We start from the raw sequence: 26,468 nt of genomic DNA, 5'->3' as shown, positions 1-26,468 counted from the left end.
ACTGTGAACTGCTTGCAGCTCGTGCTGACACAGAGATGGGCACCTAGAACACCCGTCCCCTGGGGGAATCCCCCAGTGTATCACGCTTGGTGCACGATGCACTGTGGGATACTCAGGGGCTGGGATAATGACTCCTGACCTCTGTTAATCCATGCTGCTCCTGGCAGCGCGGGTCATGTGGGCACATGGCTTAAGTGCTGCAGGAGCTGAAAATGGTTATTTGGGGGAAAGTGGGGTTGAACCTTGCCTTCATCCCACCCCCTGACCACATGGTCATGTAAATAGCCCCCTAATTTGCTCTGAGCAGGTTACATGTTGAGCACTGTGTTTAGCTGGTCTACAAGCTAAATGTGCATATTGTTGAAGCTGGGGCTAAACCGATAATGGAGTCCATACTGCTTTTATTTGTTTGGTTTTCTAGTATAATATAATATAATTATATTACAATCAGGGTTGAGTAAATTTTGAAGGTCTCAGACAAGTTCTTATGAGAATTATGCAAATGTATAGGCTCAAGGCAAGTTCCAACAAACTTAAATAGTACTTTCAAATATGGACATCTAAATTTAGAATTCAGATACTTCACTCAGTTTTCCTACTATTCTGTGCCAACTCAATCCTCACCGATTCAATGCAGGTAAGCCCAAATCTGAAGGTCTTGTTGCTCGTTTCAGACTTAGAGTCCCAGGAGAGAATACCAGGTTACCCCTTGGCTAATTGGGTGAAGAGGCACTTTTCAAAGTGGTCATTGCCTTTATACTTAGCAGGATGAGAGTAACTGGCCCTATCCAATCCCAACATAGTGTCCATCCAGAGGCTGTTGCTGGTGTTTACCGTGTGTGCATAAGATGAGCTTTTGGGGGACAGGGAACTTCCTTCTCCTTCTATGTAAACTGCTTTGAGGTACAAAGCAAAGTGTCTTGTAGAAAGGTGTCACAGGCATATTGGATTGTGACACTTTTGTACAACAGCCTTCCATTCACATTCACTGTTACAGCAGACATGCTGAGTGGAAAATTCATTTTTCTTCTTCTTCTTCCTTGGATGATAAAATATTGTAACTTGAGTCCTGGGGAAATAAAGTTTCCTTGCAACAGTCATGCTCACTGGGGTCATCTACAACAAGTGAGTAAGTAGTAACAACTACACATTTATTGTGCAATCAGTGATTGTCTGTAACATCTCTAAGAAGTTAACTTTCTCAATGTTCATTGCAATGAATTGGGAAAGGAAAGAAAATACTTCAGTCAGTTAGGTAACTGACCCAACAGCTGGCAACTGCAGCTGATGTGGAAAAATGTAAAACAATTTGTCTGGAACTGGAAACCAGAGGAAATACAGTATGTGTCTAAATGGAACAATCATTCAGCACCCGAAAAGGATTTGAAGACTGCTTTGATGGAAAAAATAATAATTGGGATAAAGCAGCTAGTGCACAGCTGCACCAAAGTTACCAGGCTGCACTGGCAGATGGCAAGAAAGCTGTAAACTCCACCTGAAGTATCTCTTGGTTACACGAGGAAGGTGGGTTGCTGTGGGGACAATGCAACTGCCCACAAAGAAAAATTGCAAAAATTGTTAACTGGAAAACCAGTTTTTAAAAAATAAAGTTGGGACACATGATCCTGTAAAGCAGATCTCTAGATTTGACGTTGGGAAGAGATTCTCAATAGAATCTTAAGAGCATAAGAACAGCTCTGCTGGATCAGGCCCAAGGCCTATCTAGTCCAGCAGCCTGTTTCCCACAGTGGCCCAACAGGTGCTTCTGAGAAGCCCACAGGCAAGAGGTGAGGACATGCCCTCTCTCTTGTTGTTGCTCCCTTGCAACTGGTGTTGTGAGGCATTGTGCCTCTGAGGCTGGAGGTGGTCCACAGCCACCAGACTAGTAGCCATCGATAGATCTGTTCATAAATTTGTCCAAGCCACTTTTTAAAGCCATCCAAGCTAGTGGCCATCACCACATTCTGTGGTAGAGAATTCCTCAGATTAATTATGTGCTGTGTGAAAAAGTACTTCCTTTTGTCAGTTCTAAATTTCCTGGCCTTCAGTTTCATGGAATGACCCCTGGTTCTAGGGTTGTGAGAGAAGGAGAAAATTTCTCTCTGTCCACTCTTTCCACACCATGCATAATTTTATATACCTCTATCATGTCTCCCCTTAGTCGCCTCCTTTCCAATGTAAAGAGCAGAAGTTGGTAACTGGGCAGAATTTGGTAACTGGGCATTTCAGTGGGTTTGGATAACTTGCCTGCTGGGAGCTCACACACCTCGAGAACCTCCTGTTTCCTCCTCCTCACTTTATTCTTACAGATGATTGTGCAAAGTTGCCCATGGTCAATGCTTCAGGGGCTACAGAGGTTGCTAAAGGCTTGTAAATATTTCCTGAACAATGCTGACAATCTGCTTAGACAAGGCAGATATTTTTCTTTTTAAATCACACCATGATGTCCCACCTTATGGATTGGATGACATTCAAGAGTTAAACTAGTTAAAACTTCCTATAAGTGATAACTATGCAAACCCTTTCCGGATTAGGATCAGTCTAGCTACTTTAAATGTGTCACTTGTCTTTGTTGTAAAATACAAATTGGGCTGGTTAATAAACCATCAGTTTACAGTTAATAGTGGCAATTAAGAAAAAATGAATTACGCTTTATTTTTACCTGTTAAGTCTTGACAGCCAGGTGCCATTCTTGCCGTACAGTCATTCCTTGCCAGCCTCAGGTTTCCCAATCACGGTTTTGCGTATCTGCGACTGGGGAATTTCGGCAGGTCTCGCCAACCACAACCTGAGTTCACCAACCTGGGTTGGTGAGATATTTTTTCAGTGGGAGGTCATGGTCATTTGTCGGGGTCAGAATCATTTTTGCGGGTCCCTTTCACTCCTGTTACTGACTCCTGGTGATTTGGGGGGTGGGTTCCTATTTTTTACTGTATTTTTCACTGTATTTTTCAGTCTTTTTGTGACCACAATTCCCCTAGCCACTGTTTGCCATTGATTTCAGTGGCTCATCTACCTCAAATTCGCCAAGCGCAAGCTTTTCCCAGAACGGAACCCTAACAGTTGGCAAGGGGTGACTGTACCATGATGGTCCACTTATGTGTGGAAATGTGAGCATGCAGTAGATCTACGTGCAGAAGTTGCTTGGCATATGCCTGTGCCTTACATTCTTCTGCATATTTGTTTGTTTGTTTAACATTTTTATACCGCCCTGAACTCAAGTTCTCTGGATGGTTTACAACAAAACAATAAAAACAACCAATAAGAAAATTAAAACATTTCAACAATTAAAATTTAAAATGTTAAAACTATTAAAACAATATCAAATTAAAAGCCTGGGTGAACAAATGAGTCTTGACTGCCTTTTTAAAAAGTTGTAAGAGATGGGGAGGCTTTTATTTCAGCAGGAAGTGTGTTCCAAAGCCTCGGGGCAGCAATGGAGAAGGCTCATCCCCAAGTAGCCACTAGACGAGCCGGTGGAAACTGCAGACGAACCTCTCCAGGTGATCTCAATGGGCAGTGTGGTTCATAGCAAAGAAGACATTCTCTTAAATACCCAAGGCCCATGCTGTTTAGGGCTTATAACCTATAAAGCTATAACCTAAAAACTTTGTACTTTGTCCGGAAACTTATCGGCAGCCAGTGTAGATCTTTTAAAATAGGAGTGATATGGTCTCTCCAAGATGACCCAGATACCAACCTGGCTGCCGCATTCTGGATTAACTGCAGTTTCCGGACTACGTATAAAGGCAGCCTCACATAGAGTGCATTGCAGTAGTCAATATGTAGGTATCTGGTCAGGACATTATTCTTAAATTCCTCCACTGAAATAAGAAAATCCTGAAATGCAGGCATCCACCCTGGCATACATCCCAGCTACTACTGCCATTTTCCTTTATCTGGCTTGGGCTGAAATCCAGCTGACCTGCTAATGAGCCTCTTGCCTCCCCTCCTTCTTGGTGTGACTCCTTTCTCCTCAGGCCCTGCCCTTCCTGCTTACCTTACTTTGTGACACACCTGAGTGAGGTATTGGTGCTGGCACTGCTCTCCTCTTCCTCCTCCTTCTCTGCTCCCACTTCTGGCATTTTAAAAAGTCAGCCATGAAAGAAAGGATCAGAAGCCAGTGGAGAGTAGGGTGCTGCCCTAGCACAGCACTAGGCTCTCCTCCTCCACACTTTCCTCCATTCCCTTCTCATCTGACTTTTGAAAATGCCAGAAGCGGGAAGGAAGGAGGAGAGCAGTGCCATATATATATCCACATATAACTGAGTAATTTAAGGGGGAAGGGCACGGCCTAAGAAAGGGGTAGTGTTCATTCTAAGGCGTGCATGTGTGTGCACACTCACACATTCTTTGATGTCTGCTCAGTTAATTTTAGATCCCGCTCAGGTTGAATCAGGAAGGCTCTGTTCTGAATGCAGGTGCGCACACACTGCCTTGATACTGCTGCTCAGAACAAAACTCATTCCACACACAGATGAGAAAAAAATTAGAGAGAACACTGGAAAAGATTTGCTTGAAAATCGAGGTGAGTTGGAGAGGAAGAGTGGTGTGCTCCTCACTGCCAAGAAAATGGGAGTGGGGATGGCAGCTCAGCTCACGGCCTCAGGCACTTGGGCTGAAAAACAGTACAAAATCAGACACATCATGGAGGTTTTCAATGTTTATATGCACAATTCAAATAGAATTCTGTTTCAGCAATACTACACGACAGGAACACGTCTTTCAGGCTTGATGTTATTTGTTTTAATCAGCTGTCATGTTTCTGTGAAACAAGTAAGATGGAAACCTAGATGATTTGAATAAATATATTTTTGGATGTATTATTTGCTTTGGATAAAGCTTGAAAATGCCCAAATTAATTCACTTCCCCCTATATTAATTCACTTCCCCCTATATAATTCACTTCCCCCCTATATGAAGTCATATAGATTCCACCCCCGGCCCGAAGAGTCTACCTGCTGCATTTTAAATACATCCTTCTTGTAAACCAATTTCTCTCTCTCTCTCTCATATCAGAATAATACAGTTAATATAAAATACTTTTTTCTGATGGGAGGGAGAGGGGGGCGCGTTTCCAGGCAGCAGGTTGGTTCTGACAATAGCTTGGCCCACCACAAGCAATAAGGATATGGACAATCCATGAGCACACACACCCTGTCCCCAGTGCACAGGTCGCCTTTCCTTAATCACATGGGCAGTGCCTGATTTCAACCATTCCTCTACACATGCTAGAAATGCTAGTTAAAACTAGTATTTCTAGTGTGTGTAGAAGAGGGGCCACGCATGCAATGCACACATTCTTTTCATTTGTGGTGAGCCAGGGAGACAAAGTAGCCCAAGTATGTTCAGGGCCATTAATAGTTCTGCCCTTGATGCTAGGATTCTGTCAAACCAGAGGTCTGTCAGGCCAGAGGTTGTACACTTTGACAGAATCCAAATTGATTACTAAGGGAGAAATGGGACAGCTTTATCTGGTACTCCAATGTATCCTAAAAGGAGTGCAGAATTGTTTATTTCATCTTTATTGGACACCTCTGTGGTTTTTTCAGAAACATATGATAGCCTCCCCCTCATGTTGCTATTGGAACTGCTGCTGAGGGATTGTTAACTCTTATGTCATACAGTTGCTCCGCTTTGGCTGAAGGTCATCTCATGTTTTAATCTGGTATTGAAGGGAGTTCTTAAAATGAATGACTAACATCTGTCAGGGCTATCTGCCATGGGTTTGGAGCATATTTTCTGGGCATAGGTAGGTTGTGGCTTTCCTGAGCATTGTTGATGGCTAAATGCAGTATTGCAGAACTAGAAGATTAATATAGTCCTTCAGTACAGCCGTGGATGGAAGATCTCTTCTCTTTAGTATTATCTGAAGTGACAACATATAGTCAGCTTTGGAAGCAAGATACCTACACTAAATCTAGAAGTCATATATGAGCATGTTCACTTGATCTTGTCCTTCATGGGATTGACTGAACCCACGTTCACTTCTGTGTGCATCATTTTGAGGTTCCTCTGTCACAAACTTGCCCTGTTTATGACTCTGATTACTTCCCACTCCAATCCCTTTCTTTCTCTTTTTTTATCTCCTAAGATCCTGGTATGTTAAGTATTCTGAAAAAGGGGGGGAAATCAGTAAAATTATAAATTAAAACATGGTTTTGTGTTACATCTGAACCAAGCCTAAATGTTTAGTAGCTGTGAAAGTAGGTTTCCTATTTTTTTTAAAAAGTGTTGCTAATTTTAAAAAAATTCTAGCATTGCCTTATGCCATACATTACTTACATGCTTGTTTAGCACAAGCATTGTAGGCTAGTGCTGCGATTATTCATTTTAAACCCAAAGCAGCAACACAGCTCTGAAGAATGATCCTCAAACCGAATGCAAAGTAGCTTTCTGCACAGAGGACCAAATAGACTAAAGAAATCTAGGGAAGAGATATTTAAATACTTGAGCAGAGCAAATTGTGACTGCTAACTTGATTTAAAACTCAGTGCTAGAAAAGACAAAGGTGTGGGGAATGAGTAAAAAGGTTGACTTTGCTTCAAGAGGAAGTGATGTTGGAGAGGAGTAACAAGGTATTCACAAATAAGCTTGAAGGATTTCTTAGAGCTAGCTGGGCAGGGCACAGAGCACCTGCGCCTCCAGCCGGCCCTCCCACCCACCCTCTGCCACCTTTTTCTTCCTCTTTTAGGCTGGCTGGCCAGCCGACCCACTTCTTCTCCCCCCACCGCCTCTGCACCCTCCCATTAGGCTGGCAGGCCATCCAACTGCCTGCTTCTTCTGGCCGGCTGCCCACCTGCCAGCCATTTTTTTTCGCCGGCCGCAGCTGCCATTTTCTTCCCTCCCGCCCATACCCATGTCTATCCGGCAGCTCTCCAAACCCTTGTGAGAGCTGCCACAAATGGGATTAGCCATGGGTATGCCTTAGAGAATTAGATAGATAGATGAATAAACTTAGTTTATATATCAGAAAAGTAACATGAACACTATAAAGATTTTCAATAACAAACAAAATCATTGCTTGATCTTCCAGTTTGAGGAAGATTTTGTTAGGTGAAAACACAAGATGGCTCCACTAAACAATAATATTAACACACTTTCCCTTATAGAAGTCTGAAGAAGGCGTGTTTGGTGGTGTCTAAAGGTATTTTGGGCCAAGAAACTGGTTTTTCTCAATGTGAAACATTTATTGAGTTCTAAAATAGTTTATTTTGAACTTTAATGGGTCTTTGTATATAGTTAATACTTAACAAAAGCAGATACCTCAGCCGAATATGCCATCAAAGACACCTTCCTATGTAAGGGGGGAAATGTATTTTTTTTTTTTTTAAAGACTTCTCTGAAAGGGGAAAATGTATAAAAATTACTGATTGGTATTCACCATCTCCAATGTTTTAGCTAACTTCAGATTTTTGTGAAGGTCATCCTGGCCCAGTTGATCCTCCACTGTTTTTAAGACAGCCCCATGAAATGGTCACGAAATCCTGTTATTACCTCTGCTATTGCATGTTTAAAAACAATAGGTTGTGTCTAAAGCTTTCCTTCCTTTGGAGGAAGTGAACCTTTGGATCCAACCCATTAGATTGCCGTTTCAGCCTTATATTGCATTGTTTGATTTATTCACAATATTTATATCCTGCCCCTCCAGTACAATACTGCTCAGGGTGGCCCACAACAGTAAAACAATAAAAATAATATGAAATTGAAAACAGTAAAACAAATAAAACACACTGTAAAATAAAATCAGTTATAACACACCCAATTAAAAATTAAAAACGCCTCAAACTGTAATTTAAAACATTAAAAAGCATCTCTAAACAAGTAGATTTTAAGATGTTTTTTAAAACCCTAAGAGAGGGAGCATGGTGAAACACTTCTGGGAGGTCATCTCAGAGCCGAGGGGGCAACAACTGAAAAGACTAACACCTGCGAGCATCCTTGCGGCAGCATTCTGGACCAGCTGAAACTTTCATACCATTTTCAAAGGTAGCCCCATGTAGAGCACATTGCAGTAATCCAATCTGGATGTCAGCAGTGCATGAGTGACTGAGGTTAGGTCCAACTTCTCCAAATAAGATCCCAGCTGATGTACCAGCCATTGCTGGTATAAGGCACTCTTGTACACTGCCATCACCTGCGCCTCCAAGGACAGCGTCTGGTCCAGAAGCACCGTCAAGCTCCGAACGGTCTTTCAGGGGGAATGACCCCATCCAGGACCAAATTTACCTCACTACCCACATAATCAATTTTACTGACCCAGAGCACTTTAATCTTATCTGGATTAAGTTTCAGTTTGTTTGCCCCCATCCATTCCAGAACAACTTGCAGACACCAGTTTAGGACATCCACTGCCTCCTTGGCATTAACTGACTTAAATGACAGGTAGAACTGGTTATCAGCATATTGATGGCACTGCAGCCCCTACCCGTGTATGATCTCTCCCAGTAGTTTCATGTAGAGTTAGAGCATGGGGGACAGAATAGAACCCAGTGGTACCCTCTAGGCTGATGGGTAGAGCAGGCATCCCCCAGCTCCACCTTCTGGGTACAGTCCCCAAAGGTAGTACATGAAATGGAAACAAATTCAGCTAATCCAAACCTCCCTGTCCCTCCCCACTTCCACCACAGCTAAAAGCGACTTGGACAAAAATAAAGCAAAATCTTATTTACAGTGATAGCCAAAAATACCACCACCATGTATAAATAAATACTTTGACAGCGTTGAAAAATGCAGGCGTATGTGAAATCTTGAGATATTTGGATACATTTATTGAGCAAAAGGAGATAGCACCAATTTGAGTGTAACTTGACTCAACCTGTTTCATGCATAACTTCATCCTTCTTCAAATAAACATTATTGCACAGAAACTACTTTTGAAAAAAATCCAGAGATGTGAATAGTGTTGAAAACCTATCGCAGGAGGTGAAAAGGATTGCTTTGCTTTGAATTCTGGACCTCCCAAGGAAGTTTAATGGGGTACTATCAGCCTGCTTCCAAGAATACAGGAGCTTCTGATAAGAGCGACTTCATTGGAAGGAGTGGAGGCCTAGAAAAGGGAAACCTGCACATTCTTTCTCCAGAACAATCTATTATGATGGATTGGAATGTAATCCCGTTGCTCAGTGTTTGAACCCAGGTTAGGTGAACTAAGCTCGTAGGCAAGCCAAGCAGGCTACAAGGCAGGGAGCTGGAGACATGGGATCATAGAGGATCTGTTGAACCAGCAAAGGTGCAGGTGAGATCCTATACATTCAGCAGGAGCTCTGCCCCTTCCTGGACTCTTAGGGTAGCCCTTAAAATGAGACATTAATGCTGGTTTCCCCCTGCTCCTGTGGAGACAACATGTAGCCAAGTATGTACTCCATCTTTACAGCTGGAGCTTGACCCAGGCCCAGCATCACCTCTGCTCCTGGGGGCCTGGGAGTGATGGAGGGGGCTTGAGGGAAGGGAGGAGGGTCCCACCTGAGTTGCCTGCCTCATTTCATTACCAGTGAATTGTGGTGGGTGGGGTGTGTATGTGTACATGTCCACATGAGCCTACTTGAAGAGCAAACGGATTAGTTGTTGGCTCCTACAGTTTACCAACCAGAATATCAATAGCTTTATGCAAAATCGAACTGAAACACAGCCATGCAAGAGACAGAAGAATGGAACCTTTCACAATGCACAACATGGCTTAGTATTGTGTTAACCCTTTTCTAGTATCATTACAAAAGAGAGGAAAAACTGGAGACAAAAATAGATAAATGCTACATTCTGGTTTTCTGTTAAACCGGGTGTGTTTTACCAAGGGGAAGCTAAAAGCGCAAAACAGGTAATAGTAGCCTTTATTTAAAGGCTTCCAAGCTTCCCCGTACTGCTGCTCTTGAATTCCAAAATTTTCTATAGAGTTCTAGGCAAAAATTAAATATATCTACGCATCACTTAGTGAGTTTAAAGGCTTTATTTTCCTCCTGCACTTTCAAATATGAAGTGATCAGTTGAACCGGTTGTCCTTATTTTTAGATGTTTGTCAGCAAATGTTTCAGTTCCCTTGACTTCCCTTGATTTTGTTTCTCATAACATGATTCAGAATTGTGCTGGAGACAACAAACAGTTTTGGTATATTTGTTTTAAAGCAAACACGGAAAAAAACCCTTAAAGCGAAAAGACTGCCAAGGCGCAATGCTGAATTTAGAGACAAGTTTGTGTGTCTCTGGGGGAAAGTGGAGTGAGCCCCACAGCAGGGCGCTTTCCAGATTGCACATTATTGCCGTGTCACTACGTGTCTGCTAAGTGTGCTTCCTTACTGCCTGTGTTTCGACATCACCGTCCCTGCGCTGTCAGCAAAGTGCCATTCACATTTCCGATGCCTTCTTTCAGGGTTTATCTTTGTGTTTCAGTGCTACAACCTTGCATGTGTGTTGCAGGAAAATAGCTGCTTTTTTCTAGTTATGGGAGGGCTTAGGAGGTTTGCACAAGCTATAAAAGACTGCTCACCCTGCTGGTGGCTTTGCACAACAAACTGCTTTCATCATTTATTTGCATTTTCAATATGATCCTGCCAAGCTGAAGCTTTTTGCCGCTGTGGAGCTCACAGTCTCGAGTTAATCTGGAAAGCATGCAGGAGAACCTGCATTGGCTCCTGTGTGGAGGAGGTATATCTGTATACATTCTTTAAAATGTATCTTTGATACTGATAGTATAACATTACTTTTCATTTAATAAATACTGAGGCTGTTCTCACAAGCAGCCAAGCCCAGGCTTGGCTGCCTGTGAGAACCACATGGATCCCGGCAGACCAGCAGTGCTGAGCCCAGCACCAAAACCCAGCTCTTGGCCGAGGTTAAGGGTGCAAATGCTGCCGGGATCATGTGTCATTGTGAACTGCTTGCAGCTTGTGCTGACACAGAGATGGGCACCTAGAGTACCCATCCCCTGAGGGAACCCCCCAGTGCACTGTGGGATACTTGGAGGTCAGAATGATGGATCCTGGCCTCTGTTGATCCACGCTGCTCCCGGCAGCACAGGTCATGTGGGCATCCAGCTTGCGCACTGCAGGGGCTGAACATGATTGTCTGGGGGAAGGTAGGTTGAACCCTGCCTCCCCACCCACCCATGTGCACAGTCCCCACTGTGTGCATTGCTACTATAGGCTTCTCTCATGCCCTCTTTTAACCCCTGCTGGTCATATCTTCTCAAGCTCTGCTGTGTAAACTGTAATGATCCTCCAGAGTTCAAAATGATTTACTTCTCATCAGCCATTTCTGAAATAATGTTTCCCTCTGTGTGCTAGGGTTCAGCTTCAAAAGATGTTCAGCTCCATAATTCTCAAAGGGTTTGTGTGGATATATGCAGAGTGCTTTCCCCATCTCAGTCTGCAGTCTCTCAATGGAGAATTTCAGAGGGTTAGCCATGTTTGTCAAAATCAGTGTGCGTGCGCACATGGGTCCACACACACACACACACACACACACACAAACAAACACACACACACACACAGTCTTGTGACACCTTAAAGTTTAACAAATTTATGTGGCATAATAGAAAATCATAAACAGTGGGATGAAATGGCCACAAATTCAAGTAATGTGATCTGTGACATTTCTGTGTGAAGCTCAGATGTACAATGACTATTCACAATAGGAATTCTATCTAACAAAAGTTACTGTTACTTGCCAGTTACTTTGTGGAAGATCACTGAGCTTATTTTGTATACATCTGAGTGTAGCCTAGAGATGTTGGACTATTCTACTTGCATTTCATGGCTTTTTGGCCCCTCTGTTTACAGTTTCCCCCCTCTATAGTCCTATGCATGCATGCACATGCATGCATGCATACACCCCTTGCCCTCCGCCAATTTAAGATAACACTTAATTCACCTGATGAACTGGGCTGTAGTCCATGAGAGCTTATGCCACAATAAATCTGTTCACCTTTAAGATGCCACAAGACTCCTTTTTTTCCTTCATTGAGGAAAGACTTCCCAGTCCAGAGACGTCCTAGTGGACGTCAAACCTGGCACCTCTCAATTAGTCACTGTCTAGAAGGTACTGGAGTGGAAGAGGAGCAGGATACAGCAGTGGGATTCCTCTTCTTCAATGTGTGTAGGCCCCTCTCTACAAACTGGCTCCTAGAAAATCTGGCTTACTTCTAACATGCAAAAAATGTTGCGTCCCTGGATGTGTATATCTATCTATCTATCTTCCAAAGTGATGTGTGCAAGCAATTATTACTGTATTGTAGTGTCATTTTGAAGCAGTGCAATGCGATAACTTGCAGGCTGGAGTGTAAATATATAGCTTGTTAAACAAGTTGGTTCCTATCTTGTTGGAACTTGTGGTCCCTCCCTGCCTTTATGTTCTGTGTAGATGTCGTTTTAGCTCCTCACCCCCTTCAGCTTATATTTCAGGGAAAATCTGAACCAAGCCAGAGCTTGCTAGATTAAAAAAATGAAACACAAACTGAACAATGTAAGGCTTGAGCAGCCAAAACGGCAATATTAGTGACACATTTTCATTCATAATGCAGCAGCTGCCAGAAGGATTACAATACAATTGTAATTGGAAACTTCCATCTACTGTGTGTGATTTCTCTTCTTTTTTGTATCATGGTTATGAGGACCTTTTTAACATTTTGTATTGATAGAGGAGAGATCCTGGTTGCTTTCAGGGATGCTTCAAGCACTGTTACAAATGTCTGTAGAAACTGAATTGCAACCTGCTTGTAGAAGGCCATGTCTTATGATAGAGCGTGTGTGTGCTTGAGGTTTGGGCTTCTTTAAATAAACACAGCATGCTTCATCAAACATAACAAAATTCTGACAAACAGTTCAGTGTAGCAACTAGCACACAGTTCACATGTCCATACAGCAAAACACATTTTGCTTTTTGTATGCTGCTGTTCTTTTCTCCCCCCACCCTACTGCAAATACCTGTTGGTTTGATATTGAATTGAGATCATTTATTTGTTGGATAAATAAATGACAGTAAACTACCCCTAATGACAGTAAAGGCTGTTGTTAGGGGTATCAAGAATTCTGCTTTTGCACCACACCTTGAAACAGAACAATGATGTTCACGAATTTTCAAGTGGAGGCCCTTTGGCAAAACACCTTCAGTGTAAGAGCTTTTAATTTTATACTTTTATTTATTGTTCAATGTATATACCGCCTTTCATAAAACTTATCCCAAGATGGTTTACAAAAGTTAATACAATAAAATTCAAAATCAATTAAAACCATAAAAACATCAAAAAGCAACAGCAATTTCCTACTTTGCTGGCCTCTGTGCAGTCCTGTGCTTTCCTCAGGCCGAAGAAGGGCCCTTTAAGAAAAATGGAGCCCTAGGGCCATCTCAGAAGCTGTTCATGGAGGGCTGGGAAGTATCATCCTTCCCAGAGCTTTTTATGGGGAAAGCGCTCCATACGCACCTTCCAGCATGGTGCTGGGGCTTGAGAGGTCCATAAAGAACAATGAAACGGGATGTTTAATTGAATCAAGTTACTGCTACTGGGCTAAGCAAGTGATAAGGTGACCCATGCTCCTTGCTTTTCAACCCCAAATATTTCATTTATTTAATAATTAAATCTCCCCCATATCGAATTAATTAGTGGCTTTGAGCCTTTTGGATGGTATGCAGAGCAGACCTCTTGTGTTAAACCTACAAAGTTTGTGTATCGTTCACCAGCCGGATACTAGCAAAAGTAAAGCTGAATCAACTTTTCATCCACATGACTTGGAAAGACAGTAATACATCCTCTGTTGAAGCCTAGGAAGTAGCCTGCTGTGTTTGAACTGGTGTTATGTTGCTTGTCCTTCCATGCATGTGGAAGGTAGGTCCCCCCCCCCCGCCACACACACACACACCTCTTATGACTTTGGAATACAATTATTGGTCTCTCATTTGAGGCATAGGAAATCAACATTAGCTTTAGGAACTACGCAGAGCTTAAGCAGTGCAGGTTAAAACAAGAGGTGTGCATACCACCCCAAAGGCCTGAAGTTGCTTCCAAAAAGCTCTCACCCATGGAGCGCATCCATATGTCAGGAGTTAAACACCGAAAGAAGCACTTCCACATTCTCTGGTTTAATTGTGTGCAGTGTTAGCATGCCAGCCAGCATCAGCTTAGTATTAACGCTTTTTGTGTGTGTTTTTGAGAAATGCATAACTGCTTGAAAAGAGAAGAGGATAGTGTTGATCCTGACCTGCTTAACTTGGGTACTTTAATTTTACAAGCCCTACCTCTGTTTCAGGAGTCTGCAAAGTAGTCCTAGTGTGTATGTGTTGTGTTGTCTTTTGTTTAAACCTGTCTGCCACACGGAATGAGTGGCTCTTTGCACCTTTTTATCAACCAGACTCGCCTAGAAAGCAAATTGCGTATTCCTTCTAGTCTGCCTATACAATCTTCTTTGTTACTTAGTGAAGGTATGTCCTTAGTGAAGGATATCCTGGAGGCATGGATGTCTAATCTGGTTATTAAGGTGGGAAGTTTAAGTTTTTTCAATAAATAAAAGTGGCAAGTTTTATGTGAAAAGTATTAGAATTATACCTGGATCCTTTCACCTGAATTGCATGGCTTGGCTTCTGCTACTGTAGATGGGGCAGGACCAGAAACAATGGGGTGAGGTGTTTTTGTTAAGGTTAGGGTTGTGGGGTGGTTGTTGAAATGCTGAGCTCCAGGAAAATAAATGTGTTTAAAACTCTATTTTGATAAATCTACCCATGCTAAGTAGCAAAATAAAGCAATACTTCAGAGTCCTTTCTTCATTTAGTTATATGCTACATTTTTCTCCTGGGCATTTTCACACAGCAGGATGTACCACACAATTACTGTGAGGCTTTACTGCAAGTTCAGAGTTGCCAAAAAAAGACACAAAAAGTGTATTTATTTTTTTCACCCTGGATATAAATTGGGCTACACTCATATGCAATGAAAAACCCGTATCGTGTGTGAAGTGCTCCCTGATAGCTCTCATGAACTTCGGGATAAATCTGGCCCATATGTGAACGCACATCTACATTCCGGGGGAGATGCAAACTAAAAGCCCTGTGTGGAAAGCACCCTCGTGGTTTCTGCTGCTACCTCTACCAATTGATTATGGTCCTACAAGATGCTTGGCTTTCTGCTCCCTCAGCTCAGGAACTGGAAACAATGCAGTTGATCTGTTTTGATCTGAATTGCTAGAATTGCAGTGATATAATGTGGGATACCAGTATCGGTCTCAGGTGATTGTGTTCATGCTGACTTTTCTTTTCCTCCTCTGAGATTTAGTTAGGGCTATGAACCCTGGAGGGGTGTAGGAATTTATTCAGTATTTTGCTGGAGTTGTCTGTCTTTGGTGCTTTCTGCTTTTGATAATGGAGGAAGGGGGAAAGGGACAGTCTCTTCAGCCATATAAGAAGTCTGACTGCATCCTAGGATGTGGTTTTATTACTAACTGATGGGTATGGCACTGGAGATAACCCAAGAAGGGTAACTCTCATTCAAGAACTTAGTTGACAATTGTGCTGCATCTCTATAATAAATTCATTTGATAGGTTTTGTCTAAAGGGTATCAGAATGCACAAATGTATTATGAACAGACTGTCTGAATTGCTTCATTGCACGCTTTCTTAGAAAGAGGCTTTATGCCCAGATTAGGAGAACCCAAAACTCTGGCTGGGACATATGGGGAGGTCTGGGGCCTTAAAACAGTTTTTCTACATGGTGTGTGTGAATGAGCTGTTCAGAGCACCTATAAGACCCTGATGGCGGTGGCAGCTGTTGCAAAATAGTCCGTGCTAACAGATTAAATTGCTGGATTGATTGTGTGCAAATACACCCAGGAATTTAAAAGCAGTAAAAAGTAGAGAGCCCTTACAGGAGTTTTATCTGTAAAATGACCAGGTGAGTTTTTTCAAGAATTAGCAGAACAAAAATGTATGCCCAGATATATGTGTGCATGGGGCATTGTCGGCAATGGTTTTTTGGCAGCAAGCAGGATGTGAGAGTGCTTTAGCTTCCCCAAAACAATTGGGAATGAATACTGATGTATAGTTAAGAAAGAAACTAAGTGGAAACAGAAGAGGGAAAATAAATGGGGGTGGGTGGGAAGAACAATACAAGGAAGAAGTGGATTGTTTTAGACTATACTGGAGAAACAAGATGCCAGTAACAATTAATCAGAGAAGGAAAATATGGTCAGTGAAATACTCTGCTGTAAAAATGGTGAAAGAACATGAAAAAGAATAAACACCAGGTATTTAAAAACCTTAATATCTGTTATACACATTAGGATCCAGCTTGTATGAAATCTAGTTTTTGAAACTACACAATATAACTGACGTACTTAACATATTTTTGGTACATGTTAAGATTTGAAGAAACAAATGTGCAAAGCTCTTTATTGTTTCTTTGTAAGAACTAAATGATCTATAAGTAAGGTCTATTGTTCTTCTCTGAGATAAATTAAACAGCTTTAACAGGGCATTGTGGATGGATGGGGAAAGCATTGTGTATTTGCTGCTGTAGCTGCCTTAGGCCAGATTACCTACGTAGATCAAAACGTAGAGGAAAAGTCTTGCCTTTAAAAATAAAATAAAATCAGTTAACCTAAGAAGATTTATAACTCAAACATAAAAATTAGCTTGCGGGGGAAATAAAATTGCTGCCTTCAAGTATGACTCTCTGTAAGCAGCAGATTGTGTGTGTTCAAATAGTGCTCAGACATAAAATTGCTTCCTAACAGCTGATCAGTTGCCACGTCAATGGAAAGGGAAGACACTTGCGTCACTGCAGACTTCTTTGAAGTAATTCAAGTCTAATTCACCGTTAACTATCGGAGATCTGCCATTAATATTCCCAGATTAACACTGGAGGTCTGGTTTAAAACCACAAAAGCCGCTACATTCAGAGTTAATGTTGAAACCCCATCCTTCATTCATTCAGTTGTGCCTTGCTATTGTGGAACATATGATATGTGGGAACGCCCTTGCTGTGTCTAAGCACAATAAAACTACTGAAGTATTTAGTTGAAATTCTACTCTTCATACTAACTGAATATATTTCATTGTGATTTAATATTTTTCTAATATGATAATAGAAAAGACAAGACCAAATCTGTTTGGTGTGCTTACAAACATATATTTTAAAAAGAACATTTTGCCACTTGTCTTTTTTTTTTAAGTTTTAATATTAAATACACGTCATTGAATTCTCTTTAGCTTTAAAAAAAAAATCCTGAGCAACGAACACAAAGTTCACAATATTTGTTGTTGCAGTTTGTCATTGGTATCAACACATGGAGCATTGGCATAGGTTTTGTATTTGCAGTAAGAGGTTTCAAATCGGAGTGAATACTTATATCCTTAATTAAGACTGCATAAAGATAACATTGTACCGTTGAGTCCGTGTCGACTCCTGGCAACCACAGAGCCATGTGGTTTTCTTTGGTAGAATACAGGAGGGGTTTACCATTGCCATCTCTCGCACAGTAAGAGATTATGCCTTTCAGAATCTTCCTATATGGCAAGTTGTGGCTAATGTATTGTATAAAAATCAATACAGGTAATACTCTATTTCCAAAGTCAAAACAGATCAGTGAATTACAGTGATTGACCACCAGCTGGATACAGCCATTTGAATTATTTCCAGTGTGTAACTTGTATTTGACTAAAGATTGATTTTTGTAAGGAGGTTGTTGATTTTGTTCTGAAAACTGCCAGAGGTAGAAAACCCACTGCGTAGTCTGGTCCAGCCCCTTTTTTCTTCCTCAGAATGGCATGTCAAGAATTAATTGCTTGTCTTCTTATACAAGTCTTCAGTAAAGTAGAAAACAAATTATACTGCTTATGTATTCCCTCTTAATGCATGCACATGTCGCACGCACACAAGTTTTTTAATATCTGCACAGTTAATTTTAGATCCTGCTCAGATTGGATCAGGAAGGTCCCACTCTGAATATATGTGCATACACAGTGCCTTGATTCTGCCTCCCAGAACAAAACTCATTCTGCCCACAGATGAAAATAATTAGAGAGAACACTGGTTTGATCCACTTCAGATGTTTAGAGATGTCTCTTTATGATGATAAATAATTAAAAAATAAATGACAACACTGTTCTACTTGTTTTCAACAAATGACCAAGATTCTTGTGGAGGGCATCCTGATACTTTTCAACATGGTTCTGAGTTCAGGAAAGCCAGAGTGCTTCTTACCAGCTGCAATTGATTCGACAACTCTGTCTGCTCCTCGAGGAGAATGCCCTGAAAACAGTGGTACATCAGTTGGTAACCTCCAGGTTGACTACTGCAATGTGTTCTATGTAGGGCTGCCTTTGTGCATAGTTCAGAAACTTCAGTTAGTTTGAAATGCGGCTGCCAGATTGGTCTCTGGGGTATCCCAGAGAGACCACATTATGCCTGTTTTGAAGCAGTTGCACTGGCTGCTGATATGTTTCCGGGCAAAGTACAAAGTGCTGGTTATTACCTTTAAAGCCCTGAATGGCTTAGGTCCGGGTTACCTGCGAGAGCGCCTTTCTCTACAAAATTCTCACTGCTCATTAAGATCATCAGGAGGGCTCCATCTTGGGTGCCACTGGTTCATCTGGTGGTGACCTAAGATTGTGCCTTCTCAGTTGTCACCCCTGCATTGTGGGACGCACTCCCTGTTGATATAAGAGGATTATCTTCCTTGTAGACCTTCAGGAGAGCCTTAAAGACCCATCTTTTTAGTCTAGCTTTTAATATCTAATTAAAATTTATTTTTAATCTTGTTTAAATGGTTTTTTTTATTTTAACTGTTTTGTTATGTGTGTTTGATTTTCATGTAAATCACCCTGAGCCACTTAAATCACCCTGAGCCACTGAGCTCTTCCACTTTAAAGGAAGAGCAGTACAGAAAGTGAATGAATGAATGACACATGATTGGGCTAAATTATAAAAATAGAAATGAACTTTTAATATTTTGGCATTCTCCACTAAATAGGATTATACAACTATTGTAGTAGGCAAAATAGCAAGTGTGTGTGTGTGTGTGTGTGTGTGTGTGTGTGTGTGTGTTAGAACTAAAACAAATATGAATCCTTTTACTCTTGCAGACTACTCAAGAGAAAAGTAAACATTTTCTGGTTAAAAGTTTTTTTTTCCTTCTTGAAGTGATAGACTGGCCATTGAAAACTGAGATAGATAGAAACTATATAAATCCAAATAATTTCACTTCTTCACCTAAGGCCATGTTTCATTAAACTCTTGCACAACTATAACCTACTCAGCATTCCTAGATGCACAAGTACACCCTTTAGCTTCATCCAGATTGCTTTGTGCAGTTGCAAGTCTGCACAACCCCACCCATGAACAGGTGCATTGCCTAAGAGTTCATAGTTTTTATAACAAATTGGCTTATTAAATAAGCTATAAGATGTCTAGCATGAAACTACATAACTGGACATGTATGAAGCAGTTTAGTCCTATCCGAAGCTCTAAGGTTTCATTGCACTGCTACCTTAAATAAGCATTTGATCATCTTTCCTAAAATCTTTCAAAGCTTAGTAACAGCTTTCCACTTCAAGAAAACTATGAAAGAGTAGAAGATGACTCCCAAAGGGATGAGAAAAATAGATGACTTCCATATTTTTCTTCAGTTTAAGATCAGAGTCCTCGGCAAAGACAAGAAGCAATTTAGAATAATTTTAAAACAATCCAAACTGGTGTCATTAAATTCTCTATCAACACCTTGTGGCAAGATGAAATGTGATAACTCTTCGTGGGCAATAGCTTTGCATAGTCCTACCGAGAGACTGAAAGTTCCAAAGCTCTTCAGGATGCATGTCGGCCTTTTGTCTGAAGCAGCTTGTTTAAAGCACTCTTGCTTCAGTTTTGAGCATAGATGTTAGAAAGTGACTTTATTTCCTTTTACAACCTGGGGTGTGGAGGAAGCTGTTCTTAACCTACAGGTGAAACTCGGAAAATTAGAATATCGTGCAAAAGTCCATTAATTTCAGTAATGCAAATTAAAAGGTGAAACTGATATATGAGACAGACGCATTACATGCAAAGCGAGATAAGTCAAGCCTTAATTTGTTATAATTGTGATGATCATGGCGTACAGCTCATGAAAACCCCAAATCCACAATCCCAGAAAATTAGAATATTACATGGAACCAAGAAGACAAGGATTGAAGAATAGAACAATATCGGACCTCTGAAAAGTATAAGCATGCATATGTATTCAGTACTTGGTTTGGGCCCCTTTTGCAGCAATTACTGCCTCAATGCGGCGTGGCATGGATGCTATCAGCCTGTGGCACTGATGAAGTATTATGGAAGACCAGGATGCTTCATTAGCGGCCTTCAGCAATTCTGCATTGTTTGGTCTCATGTCTCTCATCCTTCTCTTGGCAATGCCCCATAGATTCTCTATGGGGTCAGGTCAGGTGAGTTTGCTGGCCAATCAAGCACAATACACTGTATACTTTTCAGAGGTCCGATATTGTTCTATTCTTCAATCCTTGTCTTCTTGGTTCCATGTAATATTCTAATTTTCTGAGATTGTGGATTTGGGGTTTTCATGAGCTGTACGCCATGATCATCACAATTATAACAAATTAAGGCTTGACTTATCTCGCTTTGCATGTAATGCGTCTGTCTCATATATCAGTTTCACCTTTTAATTTGCATTACTGAAATTAATGGACTTTTGCACGATATTCTAATTTTCCGAGTTTCACCTGTACTCTTAGGAAAATGTCACATAAGTGGTTTGTTCCACTGGCATTACCCTCCCCCACCTCAGCAAAATACCAGTTGCAGGCGAGTAACAGTAGGAGAGGGGGCATGCCCTCAGCTCTTGCCTGTGGGCTTCCCAGAGGCTTCTGGTGGTCCACTGTGTGAAACAGGATGCTGGACTAGATGGGCCTTGGGCCTGATCCAGCAGGGCTGTTCTTATAGCACTTACAATAGCAATAGCACTTACATTTATATACCGCTCTATAGCCGAAGCTCTCTAAGCAGTTTACAATGATTTTAGCATATTGCCCCCCAACATTCTGGGTACTCATTTTACCGACCTCGGAAGGATGGAAGGCTGAGTCAACCTATGTACTTATGTGTTCTGTATTGCAGAACAATAATAACTTACTTACAGCCTTGACTTGCTTTCAGAGTGTTTGAAGGGCATTGCTGTGGGTGCGCCCTTTTGGCCATGTTATTGTGAGCGATTTATAGAAGGAGTAAATATTTGAGTGATAGGAAGAATGTAGTTGAATATGAGGGGATGCTGTGCTTCACTTTATCCTTCAAATGTAAGCGAATGCAGCGTTAAATCTCAGTTTTTGAATAGTCCACACAGCAAAAGACACAGAAGCGCAGGACAAAGCGGGCTTTTTCTAAACTTTGCTTTGTACCCTCAGTCTTCACTTGCATCTAAGCTTCCTTGCCCAGTCTAGCAAAGAAGACCCACATGTAGAAGCAGCCTTCTGTGCATATGTTACTATATCAAAAACTGTGGGCCTAAGGTGGTTATACTCCTATGTGAACTGCTCAGCACAGATAGCACATATCTTTGCAGCAATCCTTTTCAATGGAGCAAACACTTGGATGTGCATCTGGATGGAGATCAGTGTATTGGCATTGAGAGCAATATTGTTCAAAGAGACTGCATCTTCCCAAGTACATATTTGGGTGCACATCTAATTCACCTTACAAACCACCTTTTCAGTGGTGACTCTCACACTTTTGAACTCCCTCTGAAGGCATGTATGTCTGACACCTTCATTGTTATCTTTTTGGTGCCCAGCTAAATCCATTCCTTTTCTCTTGCATATTTTTAACATTGGTTAGCTGTGGTGTATTGGCATCTTGGCCATTACTGACTCTTATGCAGGGAACCTCTCAATTTGAATTCAGAATAGCAAGAAGAGAGCAGACAAACTGTGACTCCACCCCCAAGCCATTACATAGACACATTCAAACATAGGCCGCATTCACACGTAATGGGGTACTGTAAATTCAGGGGCCCACAGTACCGTTACATCTGAACACGTGCAACTCTGGTTCCATCCGTAGCGTGACCCAAGGTTGTGCTGAGGAGGTTCCAGTTTAAACCCTCGGTTTGTAGTGAGTTCCACTGCTCCAAACCAAGGATCAAGGGAGCATCTATCCCTCCCTAATGCAGCAGTGGAGGCTGCATTCAGCTGAACTGGAGTTGAGGGAGGAAGTTCCTCCTTCTCTTCCTCCCTGATTGGTTGTATGGGCTGTCCTTCAAGCAAGAAGGAAGCCCGCACAGCCAGCTAACAGCAGAGAGGGCGCCCTCCAGTACGGAAGAGCAGGGCGGGGGGGACCCACAGTTCCATGTGAATGTGACCATAGACAAGCATGTCTAGTACAAGAACTAAGACAATGTTCATGGCAAAATCCCAACGTTAGCAACTGTGTGTGTGTGTGTGTGTGTGTGTGTGTGTGTGTGTGTGTGTGTGTTTAATTATTGTGTTTTTTCAGCTGTCTTGATTTTCATTTTGATAAGGTGAGATGGATCCTTTATCATGGAGGATTGGTTTATTTTAGCTGTTTCTTTTTGCTCTCAATATGTGGTGCTCTGATGGTGATTCTTGGATACAACTAAATTAACTTGAGGTACATGGTGTGTCGATTTTAACTTTCATTCTCAATTGTCTTGCAGATTTTGCTGTTGCTAATGCTTATGTCTTTACATGATTCTATTATCTAAAGAACTTGAAACATAAAACACCATTTGACAGAGCAATGGTAAAACAGGATTAACTCTGATTTCTTTCAAAAATATCAACTAAAGATTAGCATTGTTCTGAAATATCAACTAAAATATGACTACAGAGCAATTTTCTGATTTCAAATGTTCTTCAGGGCACAAACTGACATAGTGGAAAGAAGATTATTCTGATAATAATTTTGAAAGTTAATACCTCACAAATATGTTGTTCACATGAAAATTGGAGCAGCATTTGTCAAAGCCTGTAAGAAAGGAACATTCATAATTATGAGTCCTAGTTATTGGCATTCAGTCCTGAAGGATGTTTGCACAGTTACACATTTCTCTCTGCTATTTATCCATGCATCTTGTGTAGTTAGAACATAAGAACAACCCTGCTGGATCAGGCCCAAGGCCCATCTAGTCCAGCATCCTGTTTCACACTGTGGTCCACCAGATGCCGCTGGAAGCCACAGGCAGGAGTTGAGGGCATGCCCTCTCTCCTGCTGTTACTCCCCTGCAACTGGTACTCAGAGGCATGTTACTCCCCTGCAACTGGTACGCAGAGGTGTGATTTGTTGATGAGTTATAAAAGTGTAAAAACAAAAACGCCAATGGCTCATAAGAGTGGTAGATAAGCAAACAAGGTGCAAGAAGAAAATGACACAATAGCATCTGGAGATTGGTTTGGCACAGAATAGCCTACTGTGGTGTAAACATAGGAGTCATTGTGAATACAGTAGCAGCAGAAGATAAGTGGTGGGAACTTTGCGGCATAGACTTGTGCAGTAATAGGAACAATCTAGCATCTGAATTTTAAATATCGGCTGGGATTTAAAGAGTACCTTTAGTCATGCCTAAGGGCTTTGGTGTGCCCAATGCATTTTTTTCTTTGAACAGCAGACTTGCACATGCATGTACATCCATGGAACTGCTGTGGAAAGCTCCCTCAGTTTTAACAACTTGTTTTGGTAAGAACTAATCAGCCTACTTTCGTTCCACTATAATCTTAATTGATAATTACCATCATCACAAGTCCGCCCACTTCAGCCTATGTATCCCTACATCTGGACTAGACTTGGTCCAAATTGGTTCCCAATTGCACCTCAAATGTTCACACATCTGCCATCTTGAATTGGAGTGGCTGACATAATCACAAACACTGCCATTGAGGTGTCCCTTTGTGTCACTCACTACAACTGCACCAAATTTGGTTAGAATTGGTTAGGCAGTCCACAAGTTAGCCCACTTGCAGCTCAAATGTTCACACATCCACCATCTTGAATCATGGTGGATGACATCATTACAAACTATTCCTTTGAACTTTCCTTATATGTCACTACAGTTGTAGCAAATTTGGTTCAAATCAGTTAGGCAGTCCACAAGTAAGCCCACTTGCACTTCAAACATTTGCATGTCCATCTCGAATGGGGTGGATAACATCATCACAAATTACGCCGTTGAGGTTTCCCTACATGTCCCTACGACTATACCTGATTTGGTTCATATTGGTCCAGGCATTGTGAAGTTGATTGGCAGGGGACACGGACACACACACAGAACTGCAGGTGGTATTGATCTCATAAGCTTACTTTCCTTAAGGAAAGTAGGCTAAAAATGGTTTGCCATGCACCTTTCTTTTGTGAAACAGCAGGACTAGTGCGATTTTGGGGGTCCCAGCTTTTTGATTGTGGTAATTAATTGTATTAATTACAAATACTTTGTTTTAGAAAGAAGACGACGAAGAGATGGTAGAAAAGCTCTCCATTCGGAAGAAACGCTTTATGCAATTTGCTTCCATGGAATATGAAGGAGAATATTACATGACTCCAAGGGATTTCCTCTTTTCAGTGATGTTTGACAAATCAGGACGTAAGTTCAGTTATTCTTCTTATTAAAACTGGGCTATTGAATGAATGATCACTTCTGCTACAGGCAAATGATGTGTCCCATTTTATTTCAGTAAATTCTATGTTGTCTTATTTGTGCATTAATTTAAAATGTGATAAAGCCTTGACTAATGCAATGCGCTCTATGTGGGGCTGCCTTTTTACATAATTTGGAAACTTCAGTTAGTTCAAAATGCGGCAGCCAGATTGGTCTCTGGGGGAACCTGGAGAGACCATATTATGCCTGTTTTTAAGCAGTTGTACTGCTTTAGATGTTTTCGGGGCAAAATACAAAGTGCTGGTTATTACCTTTAAAGCCCTGAATGGCTTAGGTCCGAGTTATCTTAGAGAGCGCCTTCTTCTGCTTGATCCCCACCGCATGTTAGAGTCATCTGAGTGGTGACGTTTGGTGGCGACTCAGAGGCGAGCCTTCTCTGTAGCTGCTCCTGGACTGTGGAATGTACTCCCAGCAGAAATCTGTAGTCTGAATTCATTGTTGGCCTTCAGGAGAGCCCTTAAGACCTATCTGTTTGGCCGGATTTTCCAGGGTTTTAAAAACTGTTTAAATGGTTTTAATAATAGTTTTATGTTTTTATAGTTCTTGATTTTAACAGTTAATAGATTTTAGATTTAGATAGAAATAGATTTAGATTTTAACTGCCCTGAGCCATTTTTGGAAGGGCAGTATAGAAATCCAATAAATACAAATAAAATAAATAAACAGAAAATTAACTCTGACAAAGCCACATAAATCACTTTATAAAGTACAACCTTTCAACTTTGTTATACTGTGGTTAGTTATCCTTTCTGAAGGTACTTATAATAGTAAATGTTTGTGAAAATAGTTAATACTAGCCTACCTGCACAGAGCATCTGCGTGCTCTTTGAGGCCGGCTACTCCCTACTGCCCCACTCTCTCTTGTTCTCCCTTCCCCTCCCTCCTGCCCCACACTCTCGTGCCCTCCCTCCCCCTCCCTCCTGCCCCACTCTCTTGCCCTCCTTCCTGCCCCACAATTTCTTGTCCTCCCTCCCCCTCCCTCCTGCCCCACTCTCTTGCCCTCCTTCCTGCCCCACAATTTCTTGTCCTCCCTCCCCCTCCATTCTCTCTTGCCCTCCCTCCCCCTTCCTCCTGCCCAACTCTCTCTTGCCCTCTCTCCTGCCCCCTCTCCTGCTCTCCTTCCCCTTCCCTCCTGCCCCACACTCTCTTGTCCTCTTGTTCCCCTGCCCCCTCCCTCCTGCTCCCCTCTCTCTTGCTGCCTGCCCTCCCCTCTCACCCCTCTCCCACTCCCTCCTGGTCCCTCTCTCTTGCCCCCTCCCACCCCACACTCTCTTGCCCTCCCTCTCCCTCTCTCTTGTCCACTCCCCCTCCTGCCCCACACACTCTTGCCCTCCCTGCTGCTCCCCTCTCGTCCTCCCTCCCCTTCCATTCCTCTTCTCCTCCCCCCCCACCTGCACTGTGCATCTTACCTCAGTGGGTGGCGAACAGGGAACCTTCTCCCAGGCAGTGAAGTCCTACCGCCCGTTTCCCTCCCACCCCAGCTTCCAACGGGAGCCGGGGCTTCACACCGTCGCCTGTTTCCCACTCACCCCTCTTGCCTACGCCTACTCTGGCCGTCCTGCCGCCGCCTCCCGCTCCCACTCCCCACGGCCAGATCAGGCTGCGCCGCCACCTCCTTGTCCTTACCTGGGGTGGCCTGACCTGGCCGTGCCTTCCCACCACCTCCTGGCGGCCAGCCAAGCCCGCCTCCTCAGGCCGTTTTGTGGCCCGCCTTTACCACCTGCTGCCATTTTTCTAGCCCAAAACTTTTGCCCTTTGGCGGCGGAACTCTCGCAACCTGTCGCGAGAGTTCCACTGCCAAATCCTGGGCACGTATGCTGGCTAAGCAAATTAA

At 42.2% G+C, this 26,468-nt stretch overlaps 1 protein-coding gene across 1 annotated transcript in view; it reads left to right on the top strand.

Moving 5' to 3' along the window:
• MICU2 (mitochondrial calcium uptake 2) overlaps positions 1-26,468 on the top strand; it is a 127,823-nt gene that overhangs the window by 52,890 nt on the left and 48,465 nt on the right. Inside the window, exon 3 of the mRNA XM_053309540.1 lies at positions 24,418-24,559. Coding sequence (XP_053165515.1) covers positions 24,418-24,559 — 142 coding nt within the window. The remainder of the gene's footprint in view (positions 1-24,417; positions 24,560-26,468) is intronic.

The sequence above is a fragment of the Hemicordylus capensis genome, chromosome 3 (genome assembly GCF_027244095.1).
Source record: "Hemicordylus capensis ecotype Gifberg chromosome 3, rHemCap1.1.pri, whole genome shotgun sequence".
Lineage (NCBI taxonomy): Eukaryota > Metazoa > Chordata > Lepidosauria > Squamata > Cordylidae > Hemicordylus > Hemicordylus capensis.
Note: the sequence above shows the minus strand (reverse complement) of the source record. Positions and strands in the feature narration are given on the sequence as shown.